The sequence below is a fragment of the Podarcis melisellensis genome (assembly GCF_964234715.1).
Source record: "Podarcis melisellensis genome assembly, chromosome: 6".
In the NCBI taxonomy this organism is placed as follows: domain Eukaryota; kingdom Metazoa; phylum Chordata; class Lepidosauria; order Squamata; family Lacertidae; genus Podarcis; species Podarcis melisellensis.
Genome location: NC_138538.1, coordinates 26,029,592 through 26,053,652, shown reverse-complemented (window position 1 = coordinate 26,053,652; position 24,061 = coordinate 26,029,592). Strand labels below are relative to the sequence as shown.

The following is a 24,061-nucleotide window of genomic DNA, read 5'->3' as shown; positions in this document are numbered from 1 at the left end:
CCCAGGTAAGTATGGCTAGGGTTGCAGCCTTGGTCCCATTGAATGGATTGTGCCCATGTAAACATTACAAGGTCGACTATTTGCAAATAAGCTGGCCATCATGTACCCCTTATTTTGTGGGGAGGGGGGCAGATTGGCTGTGAAGTGTTAAGAGAGAATCTAAGCTCTGGGCAGCCCCTCCCAACAGCCACTTTGGGCTACCTTTCTTCCTGTGTCTTCAGCTCCCTGGTTCCACAAACCAAGCAGATGAGAGACTGTGGGCTCTGGGTTGCCTTTCGTAGCCCAAATTCAGTCAGTGGACTCATTGCCTGAACACTGTTGGGTGACCCAATGCTAGAACACACCAGCCCTCATCAGACCTTCACATCCATATAGAACATTTAATCCATGGAATTAAAGCATTCACAACTAAATTGATGGGGATTCGTTTCATTTTAGCAGTATTTTTAGACAAATAATGGGGATGTTGTGGTAAAGTGATTTTTCGGCAGGGTGTGTCTGTGTGTATGTGCATGGATACAATTTCTTGCCAAGGGCGCAAGGCAGCCTAGGAATGCATCTGCTGCACACCAACCTAGAGAATAGGTTCCCATGCTTCCCAGACTGATTTGCCTGGCATTGACGCTTCTGTATTGTAAACACAGTGTTTGTTCCAAGGCTTATCTTCTTATTGAGCTTTACAGGAGGACCATTGTGTGCCTTGTTCTTGGCAACCAGATTTTGAACTCCCCTTTCTGTTCACGTTCACTGAATTCCATGCAAAAGAAAAAAGCACCAGTGCAAGAATCTCTTAGTAAAACATTAATCTTGGATCACAGGTTTATTGTATGGATTTTGCAACACAGCCCATTTTACAAACATTGTCTGGGAAACATTTACAAGAATAAATAAGATGGACTTGCAGTTGTAAAAAAAGATTACACCACTGTAATGTACAGTCAAAAAATATATCTGATATTCATTGACTTGACATTTTTTTTTACCTTCCCTTCTTGTAAACTAGAAAGAAAAGAACTCTGAACGCACAGTGCTGATTTTTTTGTATTTATATATTTTTTCTTTCCCCCCCTTTTTAAATACGTGCTTTATCTATCAAACATCCAAACTGTACAAGTGAGCTTAATTGGTAACCTTAAGCATCCAGGGGATACTGCAAATGAAAATAAATTTAGCTCTCATGCAACAACCCCTCCCAGCTAGCAAAGAGTTGGATCAAAGGAGCTAAAACAGGGAACTTCTAGCTAGCTTGGGATATTGATGGCACAGTTATAACCCCCTTAGCCTTGCAGGGAGAACATAACAAGAATGCTGTTGGCACAATGCCTTTGTTGGATGCCAGTACCTCTTGGTTTCAACAGGGAGCGGGTGGGGATGGGAGGTGGGAACAGAAAAGAGGAAAAAGAAAGGGGTAGATCAGTGTTTAACCCAGCCCTTCCTAAATGATCTGTGTAGGCCAGATGAAGTGAATTTGCAATTGCATTTTTTTTTTTAAAAAAATGTGTGAATAGGACCTGATTCTCAAAGCTATTTTTAATCTGGGGAAAAGCCACCAAAATGTGACACACACCCACAATCACAGTAGGGGTATGTGTGTTTGTATGTTTTTCAGGATAGGGTAAGTTGCATTCTAAAGAAAACTTACAGGACTGCTTTTTGATGCCAATTGTAAAAGTAACCTTTGTGTGACATTTCTCAGACACAAAGGGTTCTGTGAATTGGGTCTTAAATGATTTAAAAAGAAGGGAATGGCAGAGAGAGAGATGATAACAGGGCAAGAATGTCACAAATATGAACAATTAATTTCAGCCATAACTGCTTGGACTTTTTACCAAAAGCTTGCTGGCAAACAGCAAATGATGAGACATGTTAACTCTTCCTTTTGCAGCTGCAACCTAACATTGCTTCTGGAAAGCTACACACACAAAGCAGGCAGTGGGATTCTTAGACACCAAACCTCCATAGTTTCACCCACAACCTCAAGCTGTTATCAATGTTTTACATGCACCTTCTTAGTGCAGCACCACATGATCAGTTAAAGCTAACGCCATTGGGATGAATAACTGCAATGAATGAAACCAGCATGAGGTCCAAATTAGTGGCAAAAACTGTTTTTGGGTTTGAAAAGGAGAAGTGTGTTCAGGCCACATTTCTCAAACATTCGCTCTGCTCCCAAACCTATAAACACCACCTTTTTTTTGTCATACATTTTTTCTCATTACCAAGCTTGAGTTGTTTTGGTGTCCGAGACATGGGCAAGAATTTATGGCAGAGACACCTTTGTTGAAAAAGTACAAGAAAAATGATCTCTTTTTCGTAAAGGGCAATCTGGTTTCTAGTGGCGCAGAGAGATTTCAGAGATTTACTGTTATCGTGTTTGGGTTCAGCCAGGCGCTTGCTGCAGCTGCCGCCGCATTCTCTTAAAAAACAAATGAGCTACTTTTAAAAATAGTCTCTAGCTGTTAGGTCTGTGAAGAGCTCCTCAAGAAAGTAAGCCAATCATAAGGTGAGGAGATGTTCACATTGACTGTGCACGAAACCTCGAACGAACACTTCTCTCTGTGTGTGTTTGTGTGTGTGAAATTCTTCATCTCCTTAGTGAGGTGTTTTTCCTCCACCACCCTGCCTCCCCAGCCAGACTGTGATAGAAAAATAGACGCTAACATTTGCAGTTCTATTCCTGACATAACAAAGGTGAGCGAGAAGAATACAGCGGTGTTGCTTAATTAGTTCCAAGGCAGCATCGTTTTGACTTTGAAAGTTGTGAGGCATATTGGGAAATTTGTTACTGGTTAAATATCTCTGCCAACAAGGCGGAGGAACAATGCTGAAACCTAAATGCACTTTTTGATCTGTTCAAGGCCAACTTGTCATCATCCACATAAGAAGCACATACAGCATACTGGCATGATTTGAATAGATTCCCCCCCCCCTCCCCACTCCCATCATCCTGTGCTCAATATTAATTTCATTTCAGCTTGTCTCATTTATTTCAAGGGTGGTGGAGGCTGGAGAATGTCAAGCACTCCTCAAGCCTAAAATAATCTTTAACAATACAGAATCAATACTCTTCTCAAAGGCACTGCTGAATGAGCTTTATAGCCTTGAATGGCTGGCGAGCATGAACTAAAGCATATGTTCGTGAGGGATGCAGGGAGCAGCAGGTGAGGCTGCCATTACTTAGAAGTACAACTCCTTTAACTCAGCAGGATGTGTAGAAAAGTGTAGGATTGTGCTATATACCACAGAATAGTTTTCTCTCTGGAATGTCCCAGATGCAGCTCATGGTAAATCTCTTAACTTTGGAATCCATGTGTAGAAGGTTTCTGTGTAGTTACCATGGACCAAGCATGAAAAGACTATTTGTGTTCTACGACATGGCATACAAACCAGATTGTGCAAAACTACAACCTCCAATAACTCCAACTCACCTTCCTTCTCCCTCTCTCTGACTTCTCCCAATCTCTCCTTCCCTAACACATATACATTGGTACCTTGGTTCTCAAATGCCTTGGTACTCAAACAACTTGGAACACAAACACTGCAAACCTGGAAGTAAGTGTTCTGGTTTGCAAGCTTTGTTCAGAAGCTGAACATGCTCCGATTTGAGCGCCACGCTTCCAATTTGAGTATTACTCTGTGGTCTGTCTGTTTTTGCTATTTATTTTGCATTTTTGTTTTTGCGGCTCTTTTTGTTTTGTTTTTGTGACTGTGTGGAACCCAGTTCAGCTACTGATTGATTGTATGACTGCAATACATTGTTTGTTGCTTTCATTTTGTGGATCAATGGTCTCATTAGATAGTAAAATTCACGCTAAATTGCTGTTTTAGGGGTTGTTTTTAAAAGTCTGGAACAGATTCATCCATTTTGCATTACTTTCTATGGGAAGGCGCGTCTTGATTTTGGAACGGACTTCAGGAACAGATTAAGTTTGAGAACCAAGGTACCACTGTATACACATTCCTGGACTATTGCTGCAGTAGGATAAACTTTAGTAACACTATTGATGGATTCAGGCAGCCATATTTTTCAACAACCAGTGCTTCTGCTTCCACACAATGGTGGAAACCAAGTATAACCTGCCGGTATTTAAAATGCAACAAAATTCACTGCCATCCCAACTTTACCAGGCTTCCCACAGCTATCCTTACTGGAGCTTCATTAATGTCTGTTAGGTGGTCATGGTGAAGCCCCTGTTCTCTAGCTCATTGTCCTGTGACAGCAAAATAAAAGTGAGCAGTCTCGTAAGGCTGATGAATCAGATAATGTAAAGCATTCCACACGAGATGTGCCAAGGGAGTTGCATTCTTTTAAAATGTAATAATATGGGGCAATAAATGATGATAGGATGGATTGCTAGTCCAGTAGGACTTGGGGGAAAGTACATTTGGATATTAGCTGGAGATGGCCTTCTGATAGGGACAACAAGCTTGCACATTGTAATTGCTAAAAACAAAGCTTGTGCTAAGGTTTGCAGAAAAACAAAATATAAATAAGTAAATAAAAATAACAGCAATTATACCAATGAGTCATCACTCAACACTATTGTATTACTGATGCTCAAATTTCAAGGAACATATCAAGCACAGCCTTTTGGCTCTTTAATGCACAGTCAATGGTCAATATAACGATCATCTGTGTACAGTCTAATGCCGCACACATTTTTTCCTAGCTCAGTTAAGAAAATTAGGTCACATTTCTGCCCTCCTTCACACACACACACACACACACACATACACCAGTAAACACTATACATATCTGTTCTAATTAACTGCCCACATGGAGCCCCTTTGGAAGCTGGGAGTTCATCTCAAGGACTTCTGCTATTATGTCATTAGAAAATAATCATAATAAGACCTCCTACACAGTTTTGCTATGTGAATGCTGCAGCTGAAGGGGAAAAAAAGCATTTATTTTACATCATCGAGAGGTTTGCTTTGCATTATTTGTTCTTAATGTGAACAGGGAACAAATCTAAGAAAACAAGACCTACAATCAGTTTAATCAGCAGTGACCTGAAAGGAGTCTACCATGGCAGTGTTCTCTCTTTCATACCACTTCCAAAATGCTCTTCAGGTCTATTGTCTTGTCTCCAACCTTGCTGAGTGAATCTTGCTTAGTGCATCTCTGTCTTCCCCTCTGCCCCGGCCACTCAGCTGTTGACTGCACTGATTTAATTTGGTTTTAGGTATTCTAATTTATATATGTGTTGTTGTTTTTAAAGTGCATTTTCTTATATTTGAAATATGTGTGCATATATCACACTGAGCTATAAAAAAGAAGGTCTGATTCTAGGATAAGCTCTCTCATTCAGCATCATGTTTTTACCAAGCAGATGCGCCAGTGCTCTGAGTTCACAAAACATTTCCTGGTGCAATGTAACAAGGTCTGTGACCAAGTACATTAGCTAATAATGACATTCTTGACTTCCACAAGCTTCTCTTTGTACTCTCACATACAGCATCAGAAACAAAGGAGTTCAAATCTGTACTTTTCCTTTTACCAACTGAATTCCCAGAAAGGCTGCACTCTCACTTGTGATACTTCTCTTCTCTCTTCTCTCTGTTCCTCTCTACCTCCACCTCCCCTCTCTTTCACTCTTTCAGTGTTTGCATTCCCAACCTGATAATTTTTCGGGGCTAGTGTGCTGATTCAGTGCACCATTCCCACCAACTTCATGCCATGAGCCAATGTGGATCTTGCCACTGCATCTACACGCACAGGTGTGTGCATAGCAGACTGGGTGGAATCAGAGGATCAACATCAGTAAAGGGATTATCACTAGAAAATGGCATGCAGCGTCAAACATACCATAGTACCTGTTTTCAGGTACTGTTGTCTCTACGTCTGGCTCAATGCCAAACTGAAAGCATGGGATGCTCCCATTTAGACATATCTTCAGCTCATCCTTGTGGCTGCCTTTCTTCCACATCCCTTCTTTCTCTCTCTAAATAACATTGAACATATGTATGCTATAGTTCACCTTTTGTGATTCTTGATTCCAGTATCTGATCATAAAATGGGCCATTCATCAGCTCCAGATTTTGACCAAAGAACAGGTTCACATGTTTCCAACAACACCAGAGCCATATGTTTCTTCCAGATTATTATATGCCCCAAACAGGTTTTCTCCCCTCCCTGGGTGCAGAGGAATTGCAACATGACCCCACTGCATTGACAATGGTAGGCCTGGTATGCAATTCACAATAGTTCCACCATCACCCCTGAATCAGATACATTGGCTTTCAATGCTGCAACTTCCTTAGCTGCAATAGTGTTATTTACTTCCACATTTAAAACAAAGATTGTTTCACTGGGATTTAATGATTTTACCCTCCCAGTGAACTTGTAAAAATATATATCTTGAGAGCAAAAGGGATTACTAATTAAAGGTGCCTTCTAAATTAAAATGTCTTGCAGTATTGCAACTGTTATTTATTTATTTATTTATTTATATCTTTTTTTTAAAAAAAAGGAAATTAACACTATATTTCAAAGGCCAAAAATCAATGTGTCTAAAGCCTGAGTGCCTAGTTATTAATGAAATGACCAGAGGATAGAATCACATCAGCAGGGGTTTGTATGGAATTATTTCTGATTAACAGAAAAACTCCCCCCCCCCAATCGCCAACCTGCTGTTGAAATGAGTAAGCCAAGGAAAGTAGCAATACCCATGCTAGCAATTCAAGTGTTTCTTACACAGATCATCGGGGCCAAAGAAAATGTTTCAAGAAAGGTGCAACTTTCACAATGCTGAAAAAGAGATGTCATGAGCCTCCGGACTTGACAGGTAAGGAGAAGGATTTGATCCTCCTGCCTTAGTTCGGTTTCCTATATGTTGTTCTAATGTGGGCAAATAGCAGCTTTGGGGGGCAATGATTTTCATTGAGAAAAATACATGGCAGGGGATATGTCCACACATCTTGGCCATCATGTCTGGTTTGATTACCTGCAGGGATCAGGCCAGGATGCCAGCTCTGGCCTGTGTGAGAAATTGGCTGGATTTTAAATTGCGTCACCTGAGTCAAGCGATCAACATTTTTACTACAGTACACGACACGCTTTCCCACCCCACCCCACTGTAAAACCCATTCTTTGTTCTTCTCTCAGCTTTTACCACCTGCACACTGTTGAGTGGAGCATTTTGTGACTCAAATTTATTTGATGACCGATCTACTCACGACTGAACTGTTGAATATTATTGTGTATGTAATTGTTTTGTTGTTCATCTTTGTTTCAATTGTGAGCTTTTTTGATGAAATCTTCAACAAAGGTCAAAAAACAAAAACAACCCAAATTTCTGCCCAGCTGTTTAGAGTTTTCATGAGGACACTGACATAGGAATTGATTGGGGTTGAGGTTCTGGGGCTTATTAGTCCCAATTAGTGCAGTTTGTGGGGCACTGTGGAATAGCTTTCTAATTCTACTTGACTAAGACAGTGTTCTTGCTCTATTTTGAAACGGATTTTAAAAAGTATAGTGAACTCTAGGTAGGTTTGTGACCTTCCTGTTGCAGGTAAGTAGCCTGTACAGGAAGTAATTTGATGATATTATTGTTATGAGTTTGGGGAGGGGGAAAGTAGGCTGAATGCGGAGACCCTCCTAACCCCTGGATCCAGCAAATGTAAAATATAAGCCAGGCTAGCTTTCTGTTGAGGTGATGTTAAGGGAAGCAAAGGAAAGGGGCTCTATGCAAGATGGCAAATGGGTGGAGCCCTCTTCCAGCTTGTGGTTGGTTTGAAAGGAAGGAAACATGAACCCTGGGTAACTGCTTGGAACCCCTGGAATCTCGCATTGCTCAGAGATTGGGGTGACATGAGTCTACCAGAATCGAGTGAGTCTACCAGAGTGGATGGTGGGAGCATTAATCGCCTGTGAAAATTGCTGAACATTTGCAAATTATATGGATGCAATGAGTGATAATGGTTCAGGCCTACATTATAGTATTTTAGAGACTTCTGTGCTTTCAAATAGGATAAGCGATGTACAACGACGCCAGTTACGTGTGTAATGACGATGGGAAAATGCACTGTGAATATGGCAGTGCATATCCTCTTTTGCATGTACGCCTAAATACAGTTACCTGGAGTGTAAGACCCACTGGAATCATTCAGACTTACTTCTTGGTAGAATATATGAGGCAAGCATTTGGAAAGATAAAAATGTAAAGGGGCATCTGTGAGACCATAAAGCTGGTATGTGATGAGCCAAGATGGGCGAAGAGCTCTTGGGAGATGCTACAGCTAAGACTACTTTCCAGGTAATTATACTTGTCATGTGTCAGGTTTGGCCATCACATCTCGCACAATGGCTCCTGTCATCTGGGAGGATAGAGCTGCTGCTGCATAACCCCACACTAGCAAACATGATGGACTGGGTTGAAACCGATGGAGACAATTTTTTTCTTTCTTTCTGCACCTCTTTAAAGAAGCCTGATGGCTAAGCATATAAAAATACATGAACAGCTATAACAGCTGCATCATTTCAATAGGGTTGGCTGCCCACGATGAAACAGCAACCAGCCATTTCATATTATCCAATTTACACACGGTTCTACAGCTTCAAAATATAATTGTTGACCTGAGACAGCAAGGCAGAATTGTCCAGTGTATGTTTCCAAGAATTGCTTCTTAGGCTTTCACAGAAAAATCTGCAGAATAAAACTTCCCCCTGTCTTCCTTAATATACCAACATCAACCCTCTGTGTGTGCTTGCCAACTTCTACCTGAATTCTGTCCTTTTGAAAGGGAAAAACAACAACAGTTCCTATATTTGGAGACGGATATAGCATACTCCTCTTGCCTTTTACAAATTTAGAAAAGCTAAGTGTTCTGCTTTGAGGCATAACCATCAATTTACCATGTACCAATCTGGAATAGGATTGTTTGGAGAGCTGTCAGATCTCACGTACATTGTGACAATTCTATACTTTACCAATCTCCTTTGTTCTGAGTTATGAATACTCTACATCATCTCTCGACTCTCACAGTCAGATAGGTCTACATCACATTGCTTGTTTTGAGAATTTTGATTGGCAAGGTTAACCTGTAAACCTGACTATGCTGCAAACTCATGAGTTCACATGTTATATTTCCTCTAATAACTCAGTTCGTTAGATGGTGTGAAACTTCTGTCACCCATTCTTACAGGTTCAGTTATAGCAGACTAGTGCCCCTTGCCAAAACAGGGAGTTGCATCTCTGATGAGCCTACCAGACTGACCATTATCACCTATTCTCTTACAGAACTTGCCCTCAGAAAATGACTATATAGAAGGTCAGACAACCTCCAAGTTGCGTGTACTGCAAAACAACCAGCAGATATATAACAAGCCTGCCCCTCAATGACATCCTGCTTATAAAGAGACACTGTACACAAACAAGTACTTAAAGTAAAACTCAATTAACTTCATTACAAACCAAAGACCAATAATTGTTTGAAGCATGAAGATAATTTTAGGGTGTCTTTGATTTAGATGGCTAGGAGGTGCAATTTAACAGAACTGCTTCACCAGTGCTGCAGCCGCTATGAACCAACCCATGCACAACATTGGAAATTGAGTAGCACTGTGTAGCAACCAAGGCAGCAAATTCACCAACAGCCTCTTGGTTCCATGGCCTGCTTCTAAGACAATGGGAGCAGACAGAAAATTACAGCTTCATTGCAGTGGCCTTTTCATTTGAAAAACTGATCACAAAGACTCACTGTGCTGAAAGCCTTAACGTGGGTCTACTGAAGCTTTCCTCTTTTGCCAAATGGCTGATATAGAAAACTAAAAACATAAAGTGAGGATTTGTGGGGGAGGCAAAGAGAAAGAGGAGTTGAAAGGCGACTGATTATTCCAGTAATCCCCCTTCCCCATTCGTATCAAGGAGAAACAAAAATACACATCCAAAATGGCAGAGTGAAGCAGTCAGAAAGGATTAGAAATCAGAGTCTTCCAGCCTGCCTCGTGGCTTGCCAATTTGTACAGTAGGTTGTTTAAAAAGTGAGAGACGTTCCTGGAGAAAGCGGATGGTAGCAGATCCCTCCTCCTTCCAATGGCACTGAGATCTGACCTGGTCTCTCGCTCCAGGGTGAAGAGCTTTGCTTTCCTCACCCCATTGCTCCCTTTAAGTACGAGGGGAACCAGTGCCCTTCAGACATCAGGGCTTTGGGAATTCAGCAAGCTCTCCACCTTTCATGGGCTAAAATGAACTCAAGTATTCCAGTGCAACCTCATATACAAATTTATATTGTTCCTAAAAGAGAAGAAAAAGAGAGCCTAATGAGAAAAAAGAGTGATTACAAGCCTCATCCTCCTGTTCTACTTGAGCACGTGAGTTTAGATTGTCTCCAATATGAGTCCTGTTCAGAGTATGTCCATTGAAATTAATGGACAATGTGTCTACTCTGAGCAGGGATGTAAGGAGATGGCTATTTCCACTGTTTTTTTCTTTAAAAAGTGTTTAGGGTTACTCTCATTTTCCTACTCATATTGAAATACTTCCCCTCAAAGAAGCCAAACTTAAATTCACAAAATGTTTAGGGGTATGCATCCACCCAGAAAAAAGCACTGGTTATTTCCATCCAGTCCTGGGTTTATTGTGATAAGCACTGTATCCATTTCAGGGGTGCCAGCTATAGGGGGCTCTAAGTCCCTGAATCACCCACAAAAAATTGTGGGTGCTTGGCACCCACACCGCAAGGCCTGCATGCAGCTTCTGAGGTCTCGCAAGACCTCGGAAAGCATCTCTGAGGTCTCATGAGGTTATCAGGTACCACCAGATATCAGGTTCTGAGGCTGGGAATGCGGTGACATGATTAATTTCAGTAGAGGTTAAACATCAAAAACAATGCAGTAAATAACATAATTATTTTCTTAACGTTTGCAAACTAGTAGGGGGGCACACTAGTTCCAATGGGCTATGCATGTTGACATGTAATTCTAAAAGGGATTTAAATTATAGCACAAATATTTATGGCTTGCAACTTATTGGGAGGAGTTATGTGTGCACATGTAGGAAACATAAAGCTTTTAAAGCTCCTTGTTAGCTGTCTGATGTCTATTGAAACTGATGGAGACAGTCACAACTAAGTGAAGCTGGGTGGCAGTGGGGGTGATAACATTTGTCTATTTTCAGGGGAAATTTTTTTATCTTTCAATATCCAGAATGAAATGTGGCCAAGATAATGCATACCCAGCACTATTCATTTCTAATACTTGTGTCTCTTTGTTACTTGAACCTTCACTTGTATTCCTCCAAAGGCCAACATAAGAGGCCTTTGAGATCCCTTCTCAATGTTCCACAGACAGAAATGGTATGTTATGCACCCCAGTTTAAGTTGGTGCCTAGTGCCTCAACAATGAAGGGTGAGGTGGAAGTGAATCAAATTAATTGGCAATCGCTCCAAAAACACAAAGCATCCGAGGGTAGGGCCAAATTCAACTAAGTTCTTGCGCTAGCAGAAGCCAGCATGTTGAATCCCGCTAGCATAATGGGACCTACTCTGGTTCTCCCCAGATCTGCTCAGAAGGTTCAGGAGAACTCACTGTGCAGGGGGCAGGAGGGTAGCGCATTTCATCTTGCAAACACGAATGCTTGTGCCGGCTGATGGAACGGCTCTCCTTAGCCTGATGTTGAATTCCACCCACAGAATTTAATTAAAAACTGGCCCATTGTGTGAGCATCTCACTAGAGATGCATTCCTACACCCTAACCCAGCCTGCAGTACTTACCAGTGTCTCCACCATGTTGGATTTGTTGTTCCGTAGGGTTTTCACTATGTGAAAAACATCAATGATGTTCTGCTGCTGGATCATTTCACACACACTGCAGATTGCACAGAAGGTGCCACTGCGGCCACCCCCATTCCTAGGTGCATAAGGAAAGACATGGGGAAAGTAGGGGAATTTGTATTAGCTGAGGACTTCGAGGAGTGGCTTATTTGTCTCTCTCTCCCCCCCCCCCGCCCCCATCCTGCCATGCAATGTGCCCTATTGCATTTGCAAAGCTGCCCATGGAAGTAGCAGACACCAACTATGGGATCCACTTCCCTCCTTCATGAACTGAGAGGGATATACAAATATTCCAAAGGTTTGAGCAGGCTGTATTCTATGATAGACTGGAATATTATTTTAAAGATCAGGAGTGTTTGGTTTGAAGGATCTTAGCAGCCCAATACTTAAGCAGATCAGGGCCATAAAAAAAAACAAAAACAAAACATTCCTATCTAGCATTTCATCAGCATGGATGCATACCAGATCTAGCTGCTCTTTAGATTTCCAACAATGCCCTGGAACACTGCTTGCTTGGGGTTACTTTGTGAAATTTAAGTGGTGACTAGATCTTGCTGCTCTCCCCTGATAAGCCCCCAGGATCTACCAATGGACAAAGGAGCCCTCCACAGGACGCTGATCAAGGCCTATTCAACTTGTCCCAGCCCTGAACTAGATGATGTTTTCGTATGGTGTTCCATCAAAGCAGCAAACCTGAAGGCTCAGTTCATCAGCAGTGCTTCCCTGCTTTTCTGCTTTGTAACCAATATTTAGCACAGAAAACAAAGGTGAACTACTTACAGGCAATGGACCACAGTTCTCCCATCTCGCCCATCATACTGCTCCTGCCACTTCTCCAGTCTCCTGACCACCTTCAAGAGGGAGCGCTTGGAAGGAGGTATGTCTCTATATGCTGGCCAACCAATGTACTGCAAATGCTGGACAATACGGTACCCATCCTGGGGCTAAAAGAAAAGAAATACATCTTGGTTGGACTGTGTGAAGGACTTGTATGAAACCTTTTATGTACTCTCGGAAGTCCATGTTCTGGTCTTCTGAGAGTCCTCCTCTATATCCCATTGTAAGAACGAGGCTTACTACTTCCCACTCCTACCTCCCTCTGTAAAAGGAGACCAATGGAAAGGAGACCTCAGGCTGTTTTCACTTGCAGGGAATGTTCCCCCCAAAAGGTTTATTCATGTTGACACATCAACAAAGTAAACAATGAGAACAGGAAGGTATTCAGTTATGCGAGATGAACTGATGCAAGGTTTGCTCATTTTTACTTGCTTATTTCTCCTGCTTGAGGAAATGAGGCTGGGGGTGACATGTCAAGACAAGGCAAATCAGACCTCTTGTAATCACTGTCTGGAGACACATGGAATGAGATGGATCTATACTAGGTGTAGGGAACCTGTGGTTCTGCAGATATTGGTTTCCAGGGTCACATCCACACCATACATGTAAAATATTCTTGTTACTTTAACAGTCATGCTCCCCCCAAGGAATCCTTGGACCTGTAGTTTGGTAAGGGTGCTGGGAATTATAGCTTTGTGAGGGATAAAATACAGTTTGCAGGATTCTTTGAGGGAAACCATGACTGCTAAGGTGACATAAATGTGTTTTAAATGTATGGTGTGTATATCACTAAACTCCCATCATTCCTGGCAAACAGGGCCGGGGCTCATGGGAATTTGTAGTCCAGCAGTGCCTGAATTTCCACAGGTTCCTCATCCACAGTTTAGAACAGAGGTTTTCAACCTTTTTTAGTCCACAGCTTGCTTGACCAACTGCATTCTTTCTGTGGCCCTGTGGGGCTCAGAAACCCAGTTATGTCTCCCCTTGCCTGCAGAGCTGGCAGCCTCTCACACTGTGCTTTTTTCTGGGGGGACACAGGGGAACACATACCCCTAAACATTTTGTGAATCTAAGTGTGGCCTCATTGAGGGGCAGTATTTCAATATGAGTAGGAAAATGAGAGTACCCCTAAACAAGAGGGGGAGTGGAGGGAAGTCAAGCAAAATTGTGGTTTAAAATTTTTTATGATGTTTTTGTTGTTCCTGGAAAATTAATAAAATGTTATTTAAAAAAAGGAGGGTGAGAAGGAGGCCAGTGTTGTTCAAGGCACCCCGGGGTGCCATGGCACACTGGTTGAAAACTGCTGGTTTAGATCATGGAAGGGATGGCTGGTAGCTAACAGGATCAATAATTTCCTCTCCTGAATGTCATGAGCAAACATTTGCAGAAAGCTAGTTCTTGGAATTAGTATCTGATTTATACAGTAGCTGACATAAAAGGTATGTCTTTTTTTCTCCCCGAGGCCCACTATGACCACCTTTTTAACAGACAAGCAATCAATAGAGAGTTGGTACTTAATTGCGTGGGACAAATTACTCTGACGGATGGTGAACATCAATGTAATCTTTGCCATTGGCAGTACAAGATTTCATGAGACTTTTCAGAGAATCATAGTTTGTAAGCACTCTGTTTCCCTTTCATCTTCAGGCTCAAGGATAAGGATAGGTAACAGGTTAGAGGGATCAGACATTTGCCAGGAATGGGTCACATCTAGAGACAGAAGAGTGTGTAGGGACATGCTAGTAATATGTGGGGGAGGTATGCAAGTTCCTGCTGTTGGGGAATGGCAAAAAAGTTTTACTTCAAATGACCCTTCTGTACTAATAAATGTCTGAGTGCTAAAAAGCAACATTAAATTCTTTGAAAATGTGGAAGCTGAATTTGACTTAGATCCTTTCCCTAACCATCCCTATGGCAGATCCTGGATCCATCCAGTGATGGCAATGGAAATTAATTGGGGGTGGGAGAACAAAAGGGGCAAAGTATATTTCTAGGTGGATAAGTTGTGTCTTACATGGTAAGATCTCGGTGGGGTGGGGGGGACCAGGTTTGTTAATGACAGGAGTCCAACAATTGGGGAGGGCTGCGGGCATGAACTCCTGATTTGGGAAGGTACTTGCCTCCCACTAGCACTGCCCACCCTGGCTTCCTGCCCACTTCCTTGCTGCAGAATCTGCCCAGCGTAGCTCCTCCAAGATCAAGGGCAATCAGGGGAATTCAAGGACAACTGGAAGGAGGCGTAGTCTCCAGGGAAACAGAACTGGAGGCAGAAGGAGATATGCTGCAGCTATAGTGTGAATAGTATTTTAAAGATAACTCAAGCTGTGGAATGACAAGAGACCACAACTGCTAGGGAGCTAGAGAGGGAGCCCTCAACCATAAGAAGTAGAAGCTGAGGTTCGGTGTGGGGAGTAGGGAGTAGAGAGGAAGAGAGAGCTCACAAAGCCTGTGGTAGGAGCTCACCTGAGTGGGAAAGAAGCAACTTGGGGAAGGGCCGTAACTCAGGTCCCAGGTTCAACCCCTGACCTCTCCAGGAAGGGCTGGGAATACCCCTCACCTGAAACCTTGGAGCGCCACTGCCACTCAATTATCTGACTTGGTATAAGTCTATTCCTGTGTATGAGAACTTTGCAGCCAGACTTCTGTATACTTAAAGCTTACTGATCTGATGGAGTTGTCCAGGAGACTAACCCCAGACTAAATGCCAGTATTTGAACCAGGGATTGTATCTTTTTACCCTTGCCATGTTGCAGATCCGGAATATCCTATTGATGATGTCCTCATCAATATCAGCAGAAACAAATTCCACTTGGATTGGCCCATAACAACAGGATGTCTTCTCTGGCCAGTACTGCATGCAGAGCTGCTCAGAGAGAAAAGGGAAGCACACAACAAACCAAAATTAGAATGGAGGAAAACGCAACATAGCAGCTTTTACACTAAAACCCATTACATCCAATGAGAAAATAGCCAGTTATAATAGTGAAACCTTTAACATGATTTGCCATCTACATATAACATAAGGAATATAGAATATGGGGGGGAGCCTGTATTCAGCCTCCTGACCCCCAACATCAAATTGGCAATCATCAGAATTGACCAAACCAATAATTTCTTAGAGGATGTTGCATGCATGGGAATTTGAAAACCCATCAAGAGCAGATGCTTGATAACATTTCTCCTCTCCATGCTGTTCAGAACCCAGAACTTCGTAAGGCAAAGACATCCATCAAACTGATTCATGCCTTGTACCTTACTTTTGTTGGATGAAGCCAGAAGTGATTTTGTTCAGATAAAGCTTTCAACAGTGTCTCACACATAAGGCAAAGACAAATTTTTTCTTCCATATTTTTGTGGGACTATTTGTCATCCATGAACATGGGTGAGGGGGCATATCAGTGCCTTTTTTTGCATGGGAGTGATTCTAAGAACTTTTCAGAAGGAGTGCACTTAGCGTTAAACATGAAATGACCAAGGTATCTCCCTTTCCTTTCTTTCTGTCTATGCAAGAAAGGGGTCTAAATGGTGCTTCAAGCAGCAGCTAGACTCTCCTCTGAAGCATGAAGATTGAATTTGGGATTGAGAGTGCATCCAGAGTGGTCCCTACATTCCTCAGAGTGCCAAAGTTTCAATAGGGAGCATCAGCTGAATCGATATGAAAATTCACTAGAGCCCCTTGGAATCCTTCAGAATCCATTAGCCTCTGGGGGTACATCACTTCAACAGGACCCTTCAAGACAGAGCAAACCAAATTGAGTGTGTGCCTTGCTACATGTTGTAGGCCAATGACATGTTGTGATGAGACAGCCTCATGACTGCCATGGTAGAAATCAAAGGTGGAATCCAACATAGCACTAAGGCAAATGTTCCAACAGCACAAGAATTTCTGCTACCTCCGTCCCCCTGTACATCCTTTTAATCAGTTCTAGGGGTCCTCCCTCAACCCTCCGGATCAGATTTGGAGGTGGTGCAGGGCTTGCACGAGAAGATGAAGGGGAATGTTTAATGACACATTAGTAGTATACTGCCTGAAGTCTTGAGCCAACCCCAGATATGGCAGTTTCAACATGTGAGAATCTCTCCCCTCACTGCAACAAAGATCAACATAATTGTCCAAAGAAATCTGGGAGGAGCCCATGACTGCCAAGGCTTATCTCTGATCTTAAAATCACACGAGAAGCAACTGCTTTGAAATAAATAAGTTTTCTAGAAATCAGTCTGTACAAACTCACAACTCCACCCCCCAAAGAAACTACCTACTTGTGCAGCATCCATTTCGTTCAGCATCACAATAGAGGAGCAGTTGTAATCAAACACCAGCCTCCAAAAGTCTGCTACTGTGTTGGGTAAAGGATGCTGGGTAACTATAAAGGCAGCAGGTTGCTTGTGGCTCTGACAAAAGAGTTGGCGGGGAGGGAGAGAAAGAAAAAGAAGGGATTAATGTTAGTGGGGAAAATCAATCACCATTGATTTCAGAAGAATATTAAACCCAGGAGGCTGTGGGCAGGCAAAAGAAGCCATGTAACCAGATTATACAAATCGCACCTCACAGTCCTTGTTATCGCTGCACATTGAATGAATGAAGCCTTTGTAATGGGATCCCAATGAAGACATTTCATTAGAGAAGTGCCATAAGAACAAGGATTATCCCTTATGAATTATTTATGTGTCAAGACTCAGCAAAATAATGATGATAATTTGAGGAAATGACTGAAGGGGACAGCTGGAAGAAGGACTTCCCTTTTCCTAAAGACATCGAAAGCAGAGTGGCCGGAATATGAAGATCTAAGCAGGCTTGCAAAATGGGCATCTGCTACAGCTGCCCACACACACAACAGGAGTTGTTTACTTCTTTTCATTTAACAATTCAGCCCTGTGTTGTAACAAAGGCTACTCTTTCAATTCCACACAGTTCCAAAACCAGTTTGTGATACAGTTTGCGAAGGCTGCTTTATGAAGAAAAGAAAAAGAATCAGGTCCAGTGCAAATTTCTCCTAATATATGCATTTGTATGCAATAACATGCACATCTTTGTATTTTTCTCTTCAACAATGAATGTTTATACGCTGTGTTCACTAATATATGCAATTTTATGCACTTTGCCCTAGTAAAATGCAAATTTCACACATTACCTGGCTTAGAGTACTGCTTTGCAAAATTCAGAAAAGTGTAAATTGCAAAGAATGGCTGTTTTTCAGTTTATGCATTGCTTTGGCAAGGGGAAATTCAGTAAGTTTGCCTATAATAGTGAACTGATTAAATTTCCCCTCCATCCTATTTGCACATTTTTTGCAAATAGGCAAAACATTTTTTCTTCACAATTTTGAGTAATTAATTTTATTTCTTTTTTAACAACAACAAAAAAAAAACCCACCGCTTTGTATTCTGAAGATTATGGACATATCATAAGTACCTTTAATAGCTATGTAGACGAAGGAGTTTGGGTGTGTGCAATTTGCCTCCTGCCTGAAACACTACACTTGACAAACTGCACCTGACAATATTCCTTCTTCTACAGAACTGTGAAGAGCTACCCATTATTTGTTCTGATTAGCCTACCCGCCATGCCCAGAGTCTGCAATTGACAATGCCTTTGCCATCACATGGATTTACAAAATTCCTGTGCTTCGTCTGTCCTTTAAGGTATAAGAAAATGCTGGCATGAAAAGAGATTACATATGTAAAGCATTATTGTATTTTGACTTTGGCTTACGGTTTAAGTGAGTAAACAATCCCTTCTAAACATCTGTGGAGTGCACGTGGATTAGCATAAGGGATCAGTCTAAAAAGCAGACATTTAACTTCTTGAAACAATTGGCCAGTGTAATTGGAGGAGACATAACCTTCTGTTCCTACTCAAAAATAGAGATCAGACCAACGTGGATCAGGACTAGTGCTGGTGAAATGCCAAACATTAAGAGATTGGGAATGGGCCACAAGACTGCCTGCTTTCTTGATCTTTGCTCTCTCCCCCTTTGTTTCTATTGCTTCCATTATACAATTTCCCATTAGCCATGGTTTGATATTATGCCTGCACATAGTTCATCCCAACTATGAAATGCCTCTAACTTAGCATTTGAAACCAATTTTGGTTCAAATGCAGGGTAGAAGCACATCTGGGAAACAATTAACCACTGTTAATGTTGATGCAGACATAGATCTGAGCCACAGTTAAGGACAGTTAAGTTATGTGTGTTTCTGTATTGCATTCCCTTCCCCTCAATTGCTGTCCAAAAATGGTGGCCTATTCCTGCCTGCCATACCTCTACCCCCTCACAGGTCACTACTGATTATTAGTCAATAAACACCTTTTAAAAATTCCAATCTGTAATAAGGGCAGGGGGTGAAAGATCAGAAGGAGTTTGTAAGACATGAGGATGATCTCAGCTTCATAGTGGAATTGATCACTGTCCAATCTCTGTAAATGTGAAAAATATGGCGGTTTCATTGCTGGCAGCAGCACAACTCAGAGTTAGACACAGACGGGTTGTGCAGAAAACAGCTTCTGCTTAGTGAAGCAGTAAAGGCCTTTGCTCACTCGGCTGTTAGATAACGGATATGTATCCACTATCACAGTGCCTCTGAATCACTTTGACAAGACTACATACTGTGTCTGAATGTATCTTAAGCCTTTTTTGGGGGGGTAAGAGATGCAAACATTTGATTGTACAGCAGAGGTTCTCACAACGATAGCCTGAACTAAGCACATAGTAGACAATGGAAAAGGAATAAGCAGACAGGTTTGCGGGACCAGTGTGCTTGTGGTTCATTTCCATTGACACTCAGTTTAGGGAATAACAACAAAATCAATTGGAAGATAAAAACACATCCTAAAGGGAAAATATATGGGAGTGCTTGCAAGGAAGACACACACAAGTGCCCCCTTCCCAATTATGGGGGGATATTTCTGCAGCCACTTTGCAGTGGAGACTGCTCTTAGGAGTGACCATCTATAGGAAGAGAGGATTCATGTTACAAGAAAGGAGATTCCGACTTAACTTTCCAACAGTGAAACGGACTCCCTCGAAGGAGGTGGACTCTCCTTCCTTGGAGGTTTTTTAGCAGAGGTTGGCTGGCAATCTGCCATGGAAGCTTTAGTTGGGATTCCTACACTGCAGAGGGTTGGACCAGCCTACAATTGTATGATTCTATTCTCTGAGGAAGCTGCATTACATGGAGGCAGACCATTGCTCAGTATGGGCTACACTTCTCGGCACTGTTAGCCATAGTCTCAAGCCATGGTCTTCACCACTTGAACCAGTGTGGTGTGGTGGTTAAGAGCGGTAGTCTCGTAATCTGGGGAACCGGGTTCGAGTCTCCGCTCCTCCACATGCAACTGCTGGGTGACCTTGGGCCAGTCACACTTCTCTGAAGTCTCTCAGCCTCACTCACCTCACAGAGTGTTTGTTGTGGGGGAGGAAGGGAAAGGAGAATGTTAGCTGCTTTGAGACTCCTTAAAGGGAGTGAAAGGCAGGATATCAAGTCCAAACTCTTCTTCTTCTTCTTCTTCTTCACCCTTAACTGAAGATTCCAGGAATTAAGTCTGAAACCTTTCACATGCCAAGCACATTCTCTACCCCTGAGCTGCAACCCTTTGATTCATTTCTTCTCCTAGTCTTCTTGGGACAAACACTGCCCTCTCTTACACAGATTTTGCTGTTGCTTAATTCTCACTGTGGTGGGAAACCTGTGCCTGGGCTGTATCGCAGCAGACAGTAAGAGCAAACTCAGACAATGAGATGTGCCACCATGCAGCTTTCATATTTTTAAAAATCATTATGCAAAACGTGTTAGCATTATTGTGAGAAATTATCCTACTAAACATACCACTGTAACAGGCAGGCAGTATTTAGCTAGAGCTGCCCATTTTCTAATTATCTATACAGAAGAAAACACGACCTCAGAGTGAGGTTTGCTTACATCCATGAGTGCAGCGTTAATGTAGTTACTTGATTCCCCATCAACGGAGATAAGGAAGGGGAGGCACCGATCCAAGGGGAGAACATCCATGCAGCGATTCTTGTCGTGGTTCCTTGGCAAGAGTCCAATGCTGCAATCTTCTGGCCGTACTCGAGGCGTTACTATATTAAGGGTCTATAGGCAAGGGAAGAAACAGGAGCTGATTAGTGTTTAACATAAAAAGATGTGATTTTACACATAAAATGCAAATGTTCTCTTTGGCCAATCTATCTGACAGCAGCCAGACTGAACTCATAAATCTTCTCAACATGCAAGGCTGGAACCCATACTGCTACATTGGGGTGAGGGAGGATAGAATCACCTTCCTTCATAATTCAGGTTTGAAACTTCCCCAGCGCTTGCAGAGTGCTGGAAACTACATATTTAAATGAAAACAGAACACTTGCTTTGAGACTATTTTTAATATTTCAAACAATGTATCTGTCTAATATGCTTTTCTGCAGGAACCCAATAAGGTATCTGAGCAGCCAAAGAACATGAAAAATATGACCAAGAGACAACACATAAAACATAATGGTGCAAATCATCTCTGATATCACCTTATTTGTGGCTATTTTGGATGTCTATGCTAATAGTAAGACCAGATAATGTCCATACTATGCAAAAGTCACTGAAGCTTCCAAGCTTGTGATAGGTGAAATCTGCCCATCTTGATTAAAGTTCAGCTTTAAATGTTCATATTTATTATTACATTGTACTCCAGCTACACTTCATATGTTATTGGGTGTTTTCATTTTTTCCTATTTAAAGAGCTAAATCAAGGAATATTACTCAGCAGTATTCTGTATCATAGTGACATATTAATATGATGTTTGAACTTCTGTATTCTCTGTATTCTCAGTCAAATGCAAAGCAGAAGGTACTGTGTATCTTTATATTATATCAGCTTTTACTAAAAATGGGTGCACTCGGAGCCTTTGTTCATGCTTTTAAACTTGTAAAATCATTACAGTTCATCAAGAAAGTATATTAAGGTTGGAAGCTCAACCAGTTTTTCCTACGTAGCTGTTAAATTGATTGAAAAACACCATACTGAATAACACTCATTTATTATTTCACATAGATTCATGGTATTCCAAACATTAAAATCAGAACTCGAATAAAAAGACTTCAAACTGTCAAATCCATGTGTGATGCTCAAATCTGTGATCTCAGCAGGAATTGATGCATGCTATAGATAACTAGAGCCATCCAAAAAAATTATTTAGGCCAGAATGCTCTCCTGCAGTGTTAAATCCTTTTGATGGAGTTCTCTCAGGCAACTGTCTGGCACAAAGTAGAACCTAAAATTCCTTGTAATGACACTCCTTTGCCCGGATGCACATGATGAGCTGCATCATGAGAAGGGCTAGACATTTGGCCTCTTAGTGATTCATCAATGTCTCTTTCCCACTAATCTTGATAAACCAACACTCAAGCATGCCCACAGCTCCAGATCATGCAGTTAGCTGTAAAAACAAGCAAACCTGCACCTTTTAATGTCACCCTGGTCTCTTCTCTCCATCCCTGCAGCCATTCAGTTAATGCACATAGGGTTTATTTAAGAGGCAGGAGCTGGAAACTAAATCTTTTTTATACAGATCAGCAAACTAAAGTCATGGTACCAACAAAGGCCTTTGGGTGTCATTCAGATGCATAGAGTGATCATAAATCAGAATCTACTCTAGTTTTATGTATGGCAGCCACTTTTTCAGTGTGTACATTGCATATGTGACTACACAGGAGAATTCACAGTGAGATCCAGCCCATTCATCATTTATATAAAGAAGGTGCCAGAGCCCAGATCTGTACTTGATCTAGCCCTTAACCAGGACCTGAGCTTCTGATGTGCTCAAGTCCTCCTTTCGGGCTTCCCATTGGCATCTGGTTGGCCACTGTGAGAACAGGATGCTGGACTAGATACGCCTTTGGCCTGATCCAACATGGCTCTGCTGGTGCTCTTAATTCCAAAGGTCTGACACCACCACATTCCTGATAGGGTCTTGACATTCCCCACCAGCAAGCCTCCAACCATTTACCTGGTGGCAACTTCTTACACAGTCCGACTTTTTACCTCGTGGCAAATACAATGAGAATATCTCACTGGAAATAGATGCTTGTCTACCTTCTTGGTGCTTTGAATACTGGTCTTGCAGTTTTCAAAGAGCCAGGAAAGTGTTTATTTTTCTGAATCAGAGAAGATGAGTGGGGCGCTGTAGTAACTTATGGGGTGCATATTACATTTCCCTAAATCCAAATCTCCATAACTGCTTGTAACATTCTACACAAATAATATATGGAATGCACCTCTTGTGCATATTGGAGATGGTACTGAAGCAGGATTGTGAAACTTAAATTAGGGCAACTTAATGTTGTTCAGCCAAACAGGAAAATCACTGATGTTTCCCACCAGACCCTGTTCAAAAGTGGGCAGCAGCAAACTGATGGAATCTATTGGTTGAAAGTGCACTTTTATTTTTGTGTAAAGCAGTGTTTCGGAAGAGATATATGACCTTTCGATTCTCTGCGAAGAAACAAACAGAAGAGCTGTAAACAAAATGTTAATGAGATTGGGGCATACTTCAAAGGGAGAAAGTCCATCTTCTAGCTTCATAATGGCCATTTTCAGATGAAGCAAGGTGAGCTTTGTAACATAAACCAATTTACAAACAATTTGGTGAATGGAAGCAGAACATTTTGTTCACTGCTGTGAGAGAAATGGTTACATTTTTGTTTCACAGCCCCAGGCAAACATTAGCGAAAGAGTCCATTCAACCTAAATGTTTCTTTTGTGTAAGCACTAAATATCTGCAGCAGAAGTTGTGGTACCCGTTGATCACCTTTTCTTCGATTCATGGAACTGTAACTTTTCAGCAGTCTTGCAAATGGAGAGAAATAATGCAATCTGATGCACAGACATCTGCTACACAAACAAAACTGCAAACAAAGAAACTCACCTCAGTAGTTAACTTATGCCTGGCTTAAACACATACTGACTGGGAGCCCAGTCCCATAACATCAGGTGTGTGAGGACAGCCTGTGGTTATGTAGAAGTAAAAGTATGAACGAGTATTTATTCTAATATACTCATATACCCTTAATAATTTGGAATGTTATTTCCAGTTGTTTATGCACTTTTTGTATACTTTACTCTTGTAATTGATTTTTTGTAAACTTCACTTGCCTGGAAAACTGCACTGCAAAATTCAGAGAAGTACAAATTTCGAAGGATGACTTTCAAAATTCAAAGTGTGAATTTGGAAGGATGGTAGCATTTCATACAGTGTGAACTAGATAGGTTTGCCTTCAAATGTGAATTGAATCAAATTTCTCCCCCACTCCCCATACACGAACATACTTGTTCATACTTACATATCCATGCAACGGGCCCCTCCCAATAGCCACTGTCTTTTCAGCCTGACCCTCTTTTGGTTTCCATTACTGAACCATGTGTTTTTACTATAAATGGTGCTTCCACATTCCCAGAAA

At 41.7% G+C, this 24,061-nt stretch overlaps 1 protein-coding gene across 17 annotated transcripts in view; it reads right to left on the bottom strand.

The window, feature by feature from the left end:
• Positions 1 to 1,494: 1,494 nt before the first annotated feature.
• The window catches only part of PTPRT (protein tyrosine phosphatase receptor type T), a 591,983-nt gene continuing 569,416 nt past the window's right edge, over positions 1,495 to 24,061 (bottom strand). For all 17 annotated transcript variants that reach the window (XM_081916619.1, XM_081916633.1, XM_081916621.1 and 14 more), the window contains 6 exons: positions 20,534 to 20,707; positions 16,874 to 17,005; positions 15,351 to 15,476; positions 12,557 to 12,720; positions 11,717 to 11,852; positions 1,495 to 10,238 (listed from right to left, as the gene is read on the bottom strand). In XM_081916619.1, the coding sequence (XP_081772745.1) occupies positions 10,185 to 10,238; positions 11,717 to 11,852; positions 12,557 to 12,720; positions 15,351 to 15,476; positions 16,874 to 17,005; positions 20,534 to 20,707 (786 nt within the window). In that variant the 3' untranslated portion in view covers positions 1,495 to 10,184. The remainder of the gene's footprint in view (positions 10,239 to 11,716; positions 11,853 to 12,556; positions 12,721 to 15,350; positions 15,477 to 16,873; positions 17,006 to 20,533; positions 20,708 to 24,061) is intronic.